Below are 13,623 nucleotides of genomic sequence, written 5' to 3'. Positions count from 1 at the left end.
CATGGCACACTGGTGCTGCATAGAATGATGGAGACTAAACCTAATAACATTCCTACATGAAATTTTAGCCAGTAGTCATATAGTCCGTTATAATCACTGTAGTGCGATGAAATCCCTCTAATTTGTATTTTGTATTTTTAATCCTTGTATATTCCTATTTTTGTGTCTATGCTTTGAGGCAACCACAGGAGGGAGACATTGACCTTCTGGTTGTCATTTAATGTTAGCTTCTTATTTATTTGGCCTGTATGGATTTGATTCAGTGTCAGCTGGGATTGGCTCCAGCCCGGCCATATGCAGATAAGCAGTATGGATAATGGATGGATTTGATTCAATATGAAATTAAGGCATCTCAGTCACTCAAAATCTATGGTCAGTGTTATCACCATGGTCATGCAATGCCTTGCATTTATTGATAAATTACAACATCTGATGTTTGATTAACTGCAAAAATTAAGTTTGAGTGGAAATGAAATATGAATAAATCCATGCACACCAGGAAAAACAGGTTCTATAAATCCAAACCAGAGTTTTGTTTTTGTCTTTTGCATTATGTCTGTATTATATATATATATATATTTAAAACAGCAAAAAGTGGAAGTTTAGGTGACTTTATTTTTCAAACACGTGTAAAACTAACAGCAAAACATACAAGTTCAACACACTGAACACACATGACAGTAACATTCTGAACTGCTGGTAAACACAAGGCACCATCCAAGATCAACAATCAGTTACAAGGTCTGAGATCTGAAGTGAGTGGTCAACTGTATATGTGCAGAAAACAGTATTGTTATTCTCTTTTCATACACTGTGTGCTTTTAAAATCATCACATGAAAAACACAATACAGCTAAGACAAAGCAAGCTTGGCAAAGTCAGAGGTCTGAAAACTAACTCTGTGACTATTCTTGACTTTAACAGAGACACCAGCATTACAAATACTTAAATATTTGTGATTTGATTGATGAATCATAGCAGCGTTCTTTTTGTGGAATTCAATGCATACTCCAAATCTCTGTGCAAATTACTTCAAATGTCTTAATGTTATAGCAGTGGCACTCAAAAAAATCTGCTCTGCTCTATGCAGCCTAGAAAAGACAATCTGACTCCCCCACTCATACACTTTCTCACACCCAAACACAAGGGGAAGGCGCCTTTGGTGAGATGTATAATGGTTCAGCTTCCTAAATTTCATATGCATAACCTATTGCATACAAGACCACAGAAAAAAAACAACTTTAAAGCTATGGATTTTAGAGACAATGAAATTGTTTTGGTACAGCAGTAGCAAACCATCTGATTGTCTCATCCAGATTTGACCCTGCTGCACTGATTGCATCACTTCAACACATACAGTAATTTGATTTGCACAAATTCATTAAAATAGCCCCGAAAGAGCAACATCTTTATTTTTTGCACCCCTGTGACCGATTCCTGTGTGTCATGTGATAATAGTTCATTGTTCCTGGGGCCAGTATTATCTGCTTTACAAAGGGTAGATTTCACAAATTTATTATAACACAGGTCATATGAATACATAAAAACACAATTTCAACTTTGTCATCCACATTTCTCAGTTAGTATTAGAACAAGAAAAAAATGAAACTCATAACAAAATCAACAAAGACAGCTTTACACGTCATCAGACCACGTGACACAAAGCCAAAGTGTATTTGGTCTCAGTTATCACAACTCCATGCAATCCTGGAGGGATTATCTGATGTTTTACATTTACAGTAAGAAACAAAGTGCTTAATAGGACAACAAGAACACTGCACATTTGCCACAAACTCTACAGAATAGAAATGATTGCATATATTTCTCAGCATCTACTCATGATGTTTTGTGTACTGAGGTCATTTTACCGTAACAAGAACATATTCCTTTCATTACTTGTATCCAAAAGATGAAAATAAAAAAAGAATGTGCAATTTTCTGTTCATATGTTAGCATTACAGCATACTAAATATTTATGTTCTCTAGTATAGGCAACAGTATTTTGGCTGTAACATACAAAACAGAAAAAAAGAGCTGACTAGAAAAGCTTTGTCATGTATTGTTAAGATAAAGGTTTTCTTTGAGGAACTAGGCCTGCTCTTAGATCCAAAAATGAGACGTGGCTCTGTCTGTGCTCAGGAAACTGCACAAAATATGCTATAATACATCTAAAAAAATCTGACTGTACATGATCTGCTGTTTTAGTTAAGGTTTTTGCAAAACTCTGCAGTATAAAAACATACAAACACGGCCATAGATAAAATGAAACTAAAGTGGTTTTTGCTTTTGGCTAAAATAAAAGTATTTTGGATATTGTTATGAATGACAGTAGTGCCCAGAAGATGGGAAACCATATCGACTGAGTTTCATAATACATGGGCTACATTTTGAGGTAATTAAGATGATCCATTAAGCAACTATGAACTCAACTGCTTCAAAATTTGCCCATATATTACGGTTTGAAACACATTCATAAGCAAAGAAAAATATTGTTTATCTCAAGATGTTCTGATGTGCAAAATGTGCTAATGTCTTGATCGCCCTCCCTCAAAAGCGTGGTGCTCCTCATGTGCTGAAATATAAGCAAACAAGAACAACTGAATACTTTACTTTTATGATGTTACATTTTATGGTGTTACTGCCAATTCATAATATATCACTGTTAATATTCAAAGCTAATACTCACGTTTGTAAAACACTGCTTTAAAAGGTATTTGTGGAAGAAGTTCATTGATCCTTCCTAAGATGTTTGACTCATTAGCACAAGAAGCATTTCCATTCCAGACCTGGACCACATCTTCTCTGTCTCTTACACTGACGCTGACACCGACGACTTCATCCTCTGCGAGGACAGCAACAGAGAATGAGTTTAACTCATTTCATACAGATGAAAAAACTATGATAATTTATTTGCTAGAACTTGGTATTCTTGGTATAGCCATGGTATTTTCACATAACTCAATCAAGAAATTTACCTGAGGCACAATAATCACTGAACTGTTCTCCAATCGTAGCCAAGAGCAACTCCTTCCAGACAGCAGACTGTAAAAATGTTACATGACAAATTTCTAAAAAACTCAGCAAATGATTAATATATAAATAGTACATAATAAATACTATGTTATATCACTCACCGTGCACTCTTTGGGTACTTTCATTTTCCAAACACCACCTTTCGCATTGCTTTCTTCTTCCCTGTTTGAAAAAACAGCAGGTAACATTACACATTTGAAATTGCCTCAAATAATACGAACATGTAGATTAATGTGACAGTTAAACTCACCAGAGTGGTTTCCTTTCTCCTCTCATCAGATGATAGCTACATCTCAGTGGTAAGCTGGAGACACCGGGTATGTTGTTGTAAACTCGCCAAAAGTTCTACTCCGGTGCCAAGGTGAACAGAGGAAACAGGTCATTTTATTGAACCATTTACTGGCACTGGGAGTACAGACAGCTGACCTTGTTAATATTTCACATTTCATGTGGTGTAGAAAATCACAGTCAAAGGTCTTTTCCTCATTGCTCTTTACCGCGCAAAACCCCCTCATTTATGAATCCTTACCAAACACAGTTCCGTTTGGGGGTTCATAATGGGATATGGTACTTGAGCTTGCTAACGTCCTGCCATAATCACTATAACAGATTAAAAATAACCTGACATGCTAATTAGGTCATTTGTAATTATACACGTAAATGAGCTGATCAACATACTTGTCTCAATACCCTGTCAGGAGTTCTCTAAACTGCATCACAGTGAGCATACACTCAGAGCTAAAAAATCATGTAGAGGTGCTTACTCGTGTTAGCGCCTCTACTAAATCCTGCATACTGTGTTTACTTTGAAGAACAGACACATCAGTGAAACACAAAGCAGTCAGTGTTAGTTTGGCTGTGGCCTTGGTGCCTTTGGGAGAAAAAGAAACAACTCCAGCAGCTGTGTGCAGATAAACATCTGAGCACTGAGTGTAAATCAGGATATTTGCTATTGAAATGTGCCATTGCTCAACTCCTGGTGTGGCACACTGTAGAAACTCTGTGGCATCTTACCTGGACAGTCTCCACTGTGTAGATTTTCTTCAAGTTTGACTCACATTCAGCAGCTGTTGTTCCTGGTAGAGATCTGACAAAAAACAGATACAGACATTTAATTAAATTTCATTTATTTTATTTGTGTCTTTAAAATAAAATGAACAAGCTTCTCTGACATATTCTAAATACATTTCTTTCAGTTCCTACATTACTCAGACGTGTTTCAGAAGGGTGTCCTCTGAGCAGAGAGAGAGAGGGGGGGGGAGGATCTGATGACAAATAAGCCAGTAAACAGTAAACAACACTGACCCCATTCGAGCACAGCCCCATCTGATTTGTCCCTGAGTGTCGCTTCTCTTCAATTCTGTTGTGATTACTTCACATTAATTTTGAAACTACTCTTATGCAAAGTTTAAATGTTCAAGTGGGAACTTTGTGTGTGATAATCCAAGTTTGAGCTGCATAAGTTGAAATAACAGAAACTATGGATTTTCTAAACCAATGACAGCAGACATATGAGCAGTGACTCAACAAGTTTGTTTTCTTTTTCTTTTCTTTTTAAAAAAAACAACACCTGTGCAAAGAACAAATGCTAAGGATGACCTCCAGCTGAACTCATCTCATTATTATGAGTTATTCTTTTTCTCCAGTTGGTTATCATTACGTCCTTTTGCTTATTTTAAGAGCATGCTAAATAAAGGACTTAGGTATGTAGGTCGCTGAGAAACATTTTGGCAGCAAAACAGCATCGACACCATTACCAAGCAGTTTTCGTTGCTTTTCTGTGATGTATTATGACAGACAATCCCGGTGTTGCTGTTAAACACTATTCAACACTGTCATCTGGGCTGCAATGACTTACTTAAACCGGGCCTGATATATTCGTCCTATCCTTTCTTTGTTCTTTTTGTGGTCAGCCACAAAGAGTTCACCTATTTCACTAAAGACTTGTAGCATGACGATGGGGGAAGAGTGACAAAGCCTTACCTGTCAAGCCAGAAGGTCCACGGAGAATGTAAGGGCAGAGTGTCGTTGTCGTTGTTATCTGAAATCCTTCCCAAATCTCTGTCGCTGATATGAATGTTGTGCTCCAGGAGACCCGGGCTGGATGATGTGCTCAGCTGTAATGCAGCTACTGGAACTGCCATTGTTGGGTTACCTCTGAAAACCGAGTGACTTGCAGACTTCTTATGCAGATGTTTTCACCGGGGCTGTTATCGTTATATATCTGTGGGCTGGTTAGGTAAAATTAACCCAGATCAGCTGCTGACTCATTGGACGCCTCACCGGTTTGCGCCGTCACAACAACAGAAAAAAACGATGACGCCCGCTGACTGCCTGCGGAGCCTACAGCGCAGGGCTCTCCAGAAGTTTCTGTCTGACCGCACTTTAACAGGAAATGTAACTATTTGTGCTATATGAATAAACTATGTCGCGATTTTGGCTACTCCTCCGCTGCTACGAGTGAATTCAAGTGCTTTGCTGATCTCAGGTTAAGCTGGAACGCATCTTCCGCAAATGTTAATACGTAAAAGTAGACATGCGTAGTCGTCACTGCCACCAGCTTTGTTGGATTGCTACCTGCTACTGCTAACTAGCAAGTGTTTCCTGCCAGTGACTGGACACAGATATGGACATCGACGCGTTGTTGGAAGCGTTTCAAGGCAATGTTTACAGTTATCCAAATAAGTGATTCATTATTAGTGAATGGGGTTTACATTTGTTTCGATGTCCTCGGTAAAATCTGTAATGTTTGCTAACTACGTTACGTACGTAACCGTAACTTAGCTTACCAACATCGACTAGCATTTAGAAGAGGTACTTAGGGACACTGGTCTAATTTTCTGCCTGGCCAAACCTTTGCTAGCCTAATGTTATTCTCTGCCAGAAAGAATTTGGTCATATTTTTCTTTTTTGGCCCATTTATTCCCTTATTTGATACCGATGCGATTATGTAAACGGCTAACGGGGTAACGTCACAATAAAGATGCTAACTCACTAACTTTCACTATAACTTTCCATGGAGTAAACTGAGATTGTTGTTTGAGAGTGTATCCGCAGGTCTTTAAAAGTCTCAAAAAGCACAGAATCCAGTTCCCTCAAAAATGCATTGAAAAGTATAACAAAGTCTTAAATTTCATCTGCAAAGGTCAAATATTTGTTTTTCGCTTGCAGCAGAAGGTAACACAAGTTGTAACTTTTGGTTCTGGGGAGACTGTTGCAAGGAAGTTCATCCACGCATAATGAACAAAGGTCGATTAGCAGAAGTATTCATTAACAAATTAATTACTTATTATTTTAACTGGTTAACCCAGCCGCGGATTATCTGGGTCTAGGCATGGACAAATTATGAGCCAACCGGCGCCTTGGCACAGACAAGTAAAAGGCCCCCATCCCTCAGAGGAAACGCAGCCGCATCATTTGTTGTCGTCTTATGTCTCTTTTAAGTCGTTTCATAGTCTTATTGTCGTTCTGTGTCTCTTGCTGATCGGTCTGTTTCTTTGAGAATATTAATATATTATTAATATAGTAGTTAATGCTTTAATCCGGTTTTTTTGCGCTGAAATGTGTCTAGCTCATGGTAATTGATTAGCTATATTAGCAATTGTTGTTATAAACAGTTGGAACACCCAGACAAAAATGTGACATTAAAGTAAACAAATTAATGTTTTAGTAAATAATTGTTGACAGAGCTGATGATTGACACTACAATTAATTTATCATTGTAAATGTAAAAACCCTTGTGCCAGAAGTTAAACTACACTGGGTTTAACATTTTTCTAGAATTATTTCCAGAATTAATTATTCTCTAATAGTTATATATTTCTATGTTATTTTGAAAGCTTCTAACCTTAGTTTGAGGTTATCGCAAATTCAAACATGTGTTTGGTTAAATTGGGGTCAGATTTGTGTGCTATTTGGATTTTTACTAAAAAATTAATTTGCTATTTTTTTACGTGGGCATTTGCAGATTTTGAGAAGAAAGGGAAGAAAGAGACCTGTCCTGTACTAGAGCAATTCCTGTGTCATGTTGCCAAGACAGGACAGCCACTGTGAGTAGCAGCTAGAAGCTGACACACATTGAAACTCCTACAAATTTTCTCTACCAATAAAATCTGCTTGGTGAACTTTTTAATATCTCTTATCAAGAATTTTGTCAAAAATATGTTTCAAGACATTTCATTTTTTTGTTTGGATGATATGCAGACTCGCATTTCCTATATCTTTCAGGATCCCATGGTCCCAGTTCAAAACTTACTTCATGTTTAAATTGGAAAAAGTGATGGATGATTTCCACGCTTCAACACCAGAACAGAGAGGACCACATAATCCCAATGTAGAGTATGTTCCCTTCGAAGAGATGAAGAAGAGGATCTTAAAGATAGTGGATGGTTACAATGGGTGAGTAAAGTAGATGATAAGCCACTTTGTAAATTGCAAACAAATCCTCCCTCACAACTCCATAGACAAAACTAAATAATATAGCAGTTCAGTTACATGAATTCATAAAAGCCTGTCCACAACATTATTCATGTTCTTCTTCTCTCGTGTTATCAGAATGAAAGTATAGCCACAAAGATAATTAGGTGTGCATTAAATGTAGAAAAAAATCACTAATATCAGTATATTAGGGCATTTAGATCAAACCCAAATGAGCTAAAATCACATTGGACCTTTCCTGTGGGGAACTTATTCAGTTCTATCTAGGAGAGTTATTATTTCCTCTATTCGTATTTGAAAATGTATTTCTGAAAAAAATTATAAACTGAGCTTCAGTGTCAATAATCTGTCAATAGCTTTCTGCTGACAAGACAGAAAGTTACTCAATCTGTTGAATGTAACTTTCCCCAAATAGTATAAACACCTTTTGTCCTCAAGCCTGTAAATTTTCTACCTTGCAAAACTACTTGATTTTCAAGGAATTATGATAAATTGCAGTTCTAATAGCATTATCTCAGAGCAGTCAGAGAGCTGTCCAGACTGATGAGTCTCTTTTTTTCCCTCATTCAGCTCTGGTGCTGCCAGGTGTGGCAAGTTCAAAGACAGTGTCGTACCTGGCTGTGTGATGGCTACATGTGGCTAATCCTAAATATATTTCTTGATACTTTTTCTAGAATCCCATTCACCATCCAGCGTCTATGTGAACTGCTTGTGGACCCCAAACGTAACTACACAGGAACAGACAAGTTTCTCAGGGGTTTGGAGAAGGTGAGCATTACATGATACTACTTTGAGTTGTATCCACACACATTAAGTCCACACACATTAATACATAAGTGTTTATGCTCAAGAAGCGCAATATTTATGAATACTGATTGATGTAATTAAAATGTATACTTCTGTTTATGTTTTGCAGAATGTAATGGTGGTCAGCTGTGTGTATCCCACATCAGAGTGAGTACATCCTAAAAGTTGTTTAACTTTTGCTCCCCCTGCTGTGATGGCTGTAGCATCTTTGCTTCTCACATTGCACATTGACAGCTCCCTTCTACTTGCTCATGTAGTCACACTTACAAAGTTACAATTAACAGACAGTTGTTTTTGTCCCTTTCTACTTCTTTTGAAGGAAAAATGGGGCATCCAGTGTAAACAGAATGAATGGAGTGATGTTTCCTGGTAACTCTTCTCTATATTCAGACAGGTGGGAGCAACATAACTTGTCAGTGATTGACTTCCACAAATTGAAACTGCCTCATATACAGGAATTGGAAAGTTTAATTAATAGAGCAAAGTAACCAAAGGACAACCAGGGTATAGTAAGGACAGATCTGTCTTTACTGTCAGTGTGGGTCTTAGTAGCTCTGCTGATTATGTGCTTTGTGAGACGACTTTCATAAGACAAGGTCATTTTCTTCTCTTGCAGTCGAAATGTAAATGGCCCAGGCACACCAAAACCACTCAACAGACCAAAGCTGTCGTTGTCAACGTCGCTTTCCACCAATGGGCTTCCTGACTGTCCAGTCAGCAAAGAGCCAGATCCAAAAACCACAGAGGAGGTTGAGGAACACCATATTAGGTAATTGGAAGTAATGTGTACAAATATGGCACTGCTGACATGTTCTACAACAGCAACTTGACTGAAGGGTTTTAAGGTGACTACATACTGAGATTTCAGCAATCTTAGAAGTTTATTTTACAACATCAAGATTTATGCAGATGATTAATAAAGGAATTGTAGGCTATGATGCAAGTCAGTTTCCAAAAATAAAACATCATCAGCATGCGTCATCCATTTGCGCTGCTTAAATGGTGAGCAATGAAGCTAAGCAAGATTCGAGTATTTATGTATATGGAAAAAAATTGACAGAGGAGGAGAATGTGGATCCTGTCGTAGCTAGGGCCCACCTTGGGATGCCAATTTTGCAGAGAGAGCTTGAGAAAAATATCTTTAGGATACATAAACATACAAAGCCATCATTACATGCCAAATTCCTATTGGTTAGTTAGTAGACATAGGTTGTAGCAGCAGTCATATTGTGAGAGGGTTATCCTAAATTTCTGACGCTGCCAGAATTTTGTCCCAGGCTTTGGTCGCAAGGTCTTCTTTGAACCTCTCACCGGCGATGTAGGACCGCCGTTTTTGAACCATGACCAAAGATATTGCCACATTTCTTTCATGTTGGTCATCTTTCATCTGTGAAAATTGTACAGTTAGTGTGTAGCCCGCCTCTAGGGTGACATACAGAAAGTTTTCGAGAGTATGTGGTGTACTGATTGAGTCTGCTCAATTGTTTTTATGTAAAAAGTATGAACACTGATAATAGCTGCAAAGCCCAAACAGTCCTGCCAAAAGCACATCTTCACAAGATGCCAATTTCAAAAGAAAAATATATCAACTACGCATTGATTTAAATGTTGATGAAACCTGAATTTGTGTCATTACTGCAGTGATTCCACGCTATCAGAAGGCGAAATAACACCAAACAGCGGAATAAAGAACAAACACCCTGAGGAGGAGGAGGAGGAAGAAGAAGATTCTGATGCTGACAAGCAAGAGGTCAAAAGGCTCAAATTTGATGAAAAGGAAGAGGATGAAACAGAAAGAGAAGAAAAGGAGTCATCTTGTCATAAAGGGTCAGAGAGCTTGCCAGAGACACTGGAGTCTTCAAAAGACTCTTGTGGTCAAGAGTTCAGAAGTGGAGCATCATGTGACACACCCCCTATTTCAGAGGAAAATGGTAAGTGAACTTACTGATGTATGTGTTAAAGGACCAGTGTGTAGGATGTAGGGGGGTGCATTTTGCAGAAATGGAATATAAAATTCATGACTGATGTTTGCATTGAAACTTAGAGTTGTTCTGTTTTTGTTAGCTTGGAATGAGCCCTTCATGTCTAGATAGAATGCAGGTCCTCTTCCACAGAGCCTGCCATATTGTACCACAATGTTTCTACTGTAGGCCAGAATGGCCAAACTAAACTCAGGCTTTAGAGAGGGCCTTCTGAGTTTTTACATTACCTGACTGCCACTGTAAGTTCCCCTACATGGTTGGAAAGGGAGAGGTGAGGGGAGGGGCATTCAGTTTGTCGCAATCTGCAACTTCACCGCTAGATGCCACTAAGTCCTGCACACTGGCCCTTTAAATGTTGCTGTGCCAACACTGTGGGTATGTGTGGTGTCTTTATGGATAGATAACTACGTTGTACTTTAGCTTCACCCTTTCAAAAATGTAAATACTGACGGGACTGCATGGACACCAAGCAGTCAAAATAAATCTTTCCAGAGCAAATCTCTTAGTTGGTATTGTTAATCTTCTGCATTACAAACAGAATATGAAAAGTAAACATCACACACACAGAGAAAATCTAGGTCAAATGCCTGTTGGCGAAGCCTCCTGCAGGCTGCATCCCACCGTGTTCTTGATCACTCTCCAAGAGGCCTGTGTCCTTTGAGTGTCTTTATTGTCTTGATGCAGTGAATTGTACAAATGGGAATAAAGAGGGTCAGTTTGGACAGTCTCTGCTCCAGGCCCTTCATGAAGTGTCATTACGGGGTTATACCGTAAATGTTCCTCCCCAAAAATGTAACTGTCTGTCAGGACACTCTGCTGTTGCTTTGTCAGAATTATTTCCCTCAGCCTTGTTTCACAATATTCATGTTTCAATTCACACATTCAACTTTACATACCTTCAAATAATGTTAGCCTTGAATTGATTAGTTAACAACCACAGACTGTTACTCAGACTGAAACAGTAAAATGATGACCACTTTGCTCCTCAGAGCCCAGCATCATACAGACAGAAACCTCTGAAAGGGAAGGAGACTCATCTGAGACGGAAGATGTCCACAGTGAGAAGAACGACAGCATGGTGGACCAACCTGAGCTGCCTGCTCCGTCGGAGAGGAGTACAAGCTTTGAGCAGGACAGTGGGGAGAGTAGCAGCAGCAGCAGCAGCAGCAGCAGCAGCATCGGTGATGGAGCAGGCCTGCCCAGCGACAAGCAGGTCCCCTCTTCCTCTAGTAGTTCACCTGACTTGTCAACAGAGGGTGATGCTGACAGTTCAAACAGCTCAGAGACTGCAATAGAGCCTGGGGAACATGACTAACTTGAAGCCCAGCTTGCCAACTGACATTTTTTTTACACTGTATGATACCACACCAAGGGTATATCTGTAGCACTGTGGACCTTTAGACTTCAGGACCAGGAGCGATGTGGACCCTGAGATTCCTCACAGAAGGGTCTTTCTGTCCTCTTCAATTTCAACTACTCAGCCACACATCACCTGGTCTTTAAACTAGAAGGAAATTATTCAAAGAAGATTATGGAGACTCAGCTTTTTAACTGTTGACTAAAAGTTTTTCTAATCTTTTTTTTCCTGATTTTTATATCTGAGCATTTTAATTTAACCTTGTTAACTGATGTATTCCAAAATTTCATTATTCATTCAACATTTGGCATGTACTTCCAAGGAGATATATTTGACAGTTTGAGTTTGAGTTTTGGCCTAAGCGTAGTTGTTTTGACTATCTTTCTAATGAATGTCTCTCTCTCCAGGTGAATGAGAAAACCTGCCATTGAGCAAAACTTCACAATGTCCGTTTGCTTTTTCTATGAAGCACATACCATGAAATGTATTTCTTATTAACATTATGTTGGATTTGTTAGCACTGACCCTTTGAAGGATATGGAGAATATCACAGTTTTGCTCTGTCACTGTATGAAGCCAATATTACACACAATATTGCCAGTAGTACCCAGTTTGGTTGGATAGTTTATTGGTTTGGCTTAAGGGTAGCCATTTCTGCATCAAACTCTGTCAACAGAAAACAAGGTACTTTTACACTCTCTGTATGTCCTACCTTAGTTGTACAGCTGTCCCTTTTGATAGCTAGGATTTTTACAGTACATACCTGTAAATCAGTTTTTGTAGACTTGTAATACGTGTCCACTGCCTTCATAAAACTGATAATCGCTGGAAATTGAATGCTTGAGCTTGTATCATAGTATTCATGGAAAGCAATAAATGCTAAAACTTAAAGTGTAATATGCTTAATCAATGTTAATGGAGTTATACTTTTGAGTTGCAAATCCAGTTATGCTTTTTACCTGTAGAACAATGTAGAGACAGTGAATTCGTGCATGATCGACAAAGAGCAACTGTGGCTAGTTGGACTGTCACCCCAGAATTTTAGCCTGGAGTGAATTATCTCTAAAATTTGGGGCAGTCATTTGTGAAGTAGACCAAATTTCTAAAGGTGATTCCCACCACATGCTGGCAATAATTCCTTGTTTACCACTAAGTTAATGACAGTACACCTCCAAAAGTCATGACTGGATTTTTGTCTCAGCTGTACTTTTGTTTTAAAGCAGCTACAATTTATTTTACACTAATATTGTATAAAATGACAATGTGAAAATATTGAAACAGTAAGGAACCTACAGAAAATGATCACATGAATTTGCAGCTCCTCTTGGCTTTACAGAGCTTTGTAGCAGGTTTTAGCTCATTGTTTAGCTGTCAGGTCTGTACATTTACCAGGTTTGGTTCACTCTGGCTGCTTGCACGGTTTTGTTTTCAGCTGCAGCTGATTCAAGCAAAAAAAAATAAATCTCTTAAAATCTACCTGCTCAACACCAAACAAAAGACAAATAAAGTCTTAGACTTTAGAGCATTTAGCAGCTAAAGAGCCAGATACCTCTCTCAGAAGTTGATAAAGACCCACAACAGAGACCAGTAAATATTGGACTCAAATTCACCAGGTGGGCAAAACATGATTCCAAATGATGGAGTTCCCCTCCCCCGCAACTGGCAAAAATAACACATTTTTGTAGGTTTAAGCTTGGCGGACGCTAACATGTTTATTTTAGACTCTAACAGTAATGTTAACAATTTGACATTAGGTAAACAAGCTACTTTATTGGCCATTTAGTGTTTAATGTAAGCAAGCTAACATGCTTAACATTCACATCATTCTAAGCATTAGCATGTTAGCATTACTAGCCTTGTTTGTAACAGTGATACAGAGGTGACACTGGAGTAGAGGTTAGCAGCCATGGGTACAGAAAAAACAGTGGGTGTTATCTTTTACTAGCGCTGGGTGCAGGAGAAATATGGGTGAAATTTAGAATATCTCTTGTGTGAGAGCAGATGGTGT

At 38.6% G+C, this 13,623-nt stretch overlaps 2 protein-coding genes across 4 annotated transcripts; one reads left to right on the top strand and one right to left on the bottom strand.

Annotated features, from left to right (window-relative positions):
• Positions 1-595: 595 nt before the first annotated feature.
• Positions 596-5,305, bottom strand: LOC139620885 (eukaryotic translation initiation factor 4E type 3-like). The gene is made up of 7 exons (XM_071476891.1): positions 5,016-5,305; positions 4,047-4,119; positions 3,283-3,377; positions 3,134-3,194; positions 2,975-3,041; positions 2,686-2,841; positions 596-2,571 (listed from the first exon to the last, which is right to left on the bottom strand). The coding sequence occupies exons 1-7, from the start codon at positions 5,174-5,176 to the stop codon at positions 2,525-2,527; spliced, it is 660 nt and encodes a 219-aa protein (XP_071332992.1). The 5' UTR covers positions 5,177-5,305; the 3' UTR covers positions 596-2,524.
• Positions 5,306-5,313: 8 nt separating this feature from the next.
• LOC139620884 (serine/threonine-protein phosphatase 4 regulatory subunit 2-like) lies at positions 5,314-12,506 on the top strand. Of its 3 annotated transcripts, none has more exons than XM_071476890.1 (9): positions 5,314-5,429; positions 7,000-7,081; positions 7,260-7,430; positions 8,144-8,237; positions 8,386-8,423; positions 8,596-8,670; positions 8,893-9,045; positions 9,918-10,207; positions 11,248-12,506. In XM_071476890.1, exons 3-9 carry the CDS (start codon positions 7,291-7,293, stop codon positions 11,571-11,573), a joined length of 1,116 nt encoding a protein of 371 aa, XP_071332991.1. In that variant the 5' UTR covers positions 5,314-5,429; positions 7,000-7,081; positions 7,260-7,290; the 3' UTR covers positions 11,574-12,506. The 3 variants fall into 3 exon arrangements, with proteins under 3 accessions (XP_071332991.1, XP_071332989.1, XP_071332990.1); XM_071476888.1 differs by lacking the exon at positions 5,314-5,429 and adding an exon at positions 5,527-5,692; XM_071476889.1 differs by lacking the exons at positions 5,314-5,429; positions 8,596-8,670 and adding an exon at positions 5,527-5,692.
• Positions 12,507-13,623: the final 1,117 nt, after the last annotated feature.

The sequence above is a fragment of the Trachinotus anak genome, unplaced genomic scaffold (genome assembly GCF_046630095.1).
Source record: "Trachinotus anak isolate AG129_WGS33_773 ecotype Australia unplaced genomic scaffold, CSIRO_AGI_Tana_v1 ptg000004l, whole genome shotgun sequence".
Classification (NCBI taxonomy): Eukaryota; Metazoa; Chordata; class Actinopteri; order Carangiformes; family Carangidae; genus Trachinotus; species Trachinotus anak.
The sequence above is the reverse complement of the archived record's forward strand: the minus strand, read 5'-3'. Positions and strand labels throughout refer to the sequence as shown.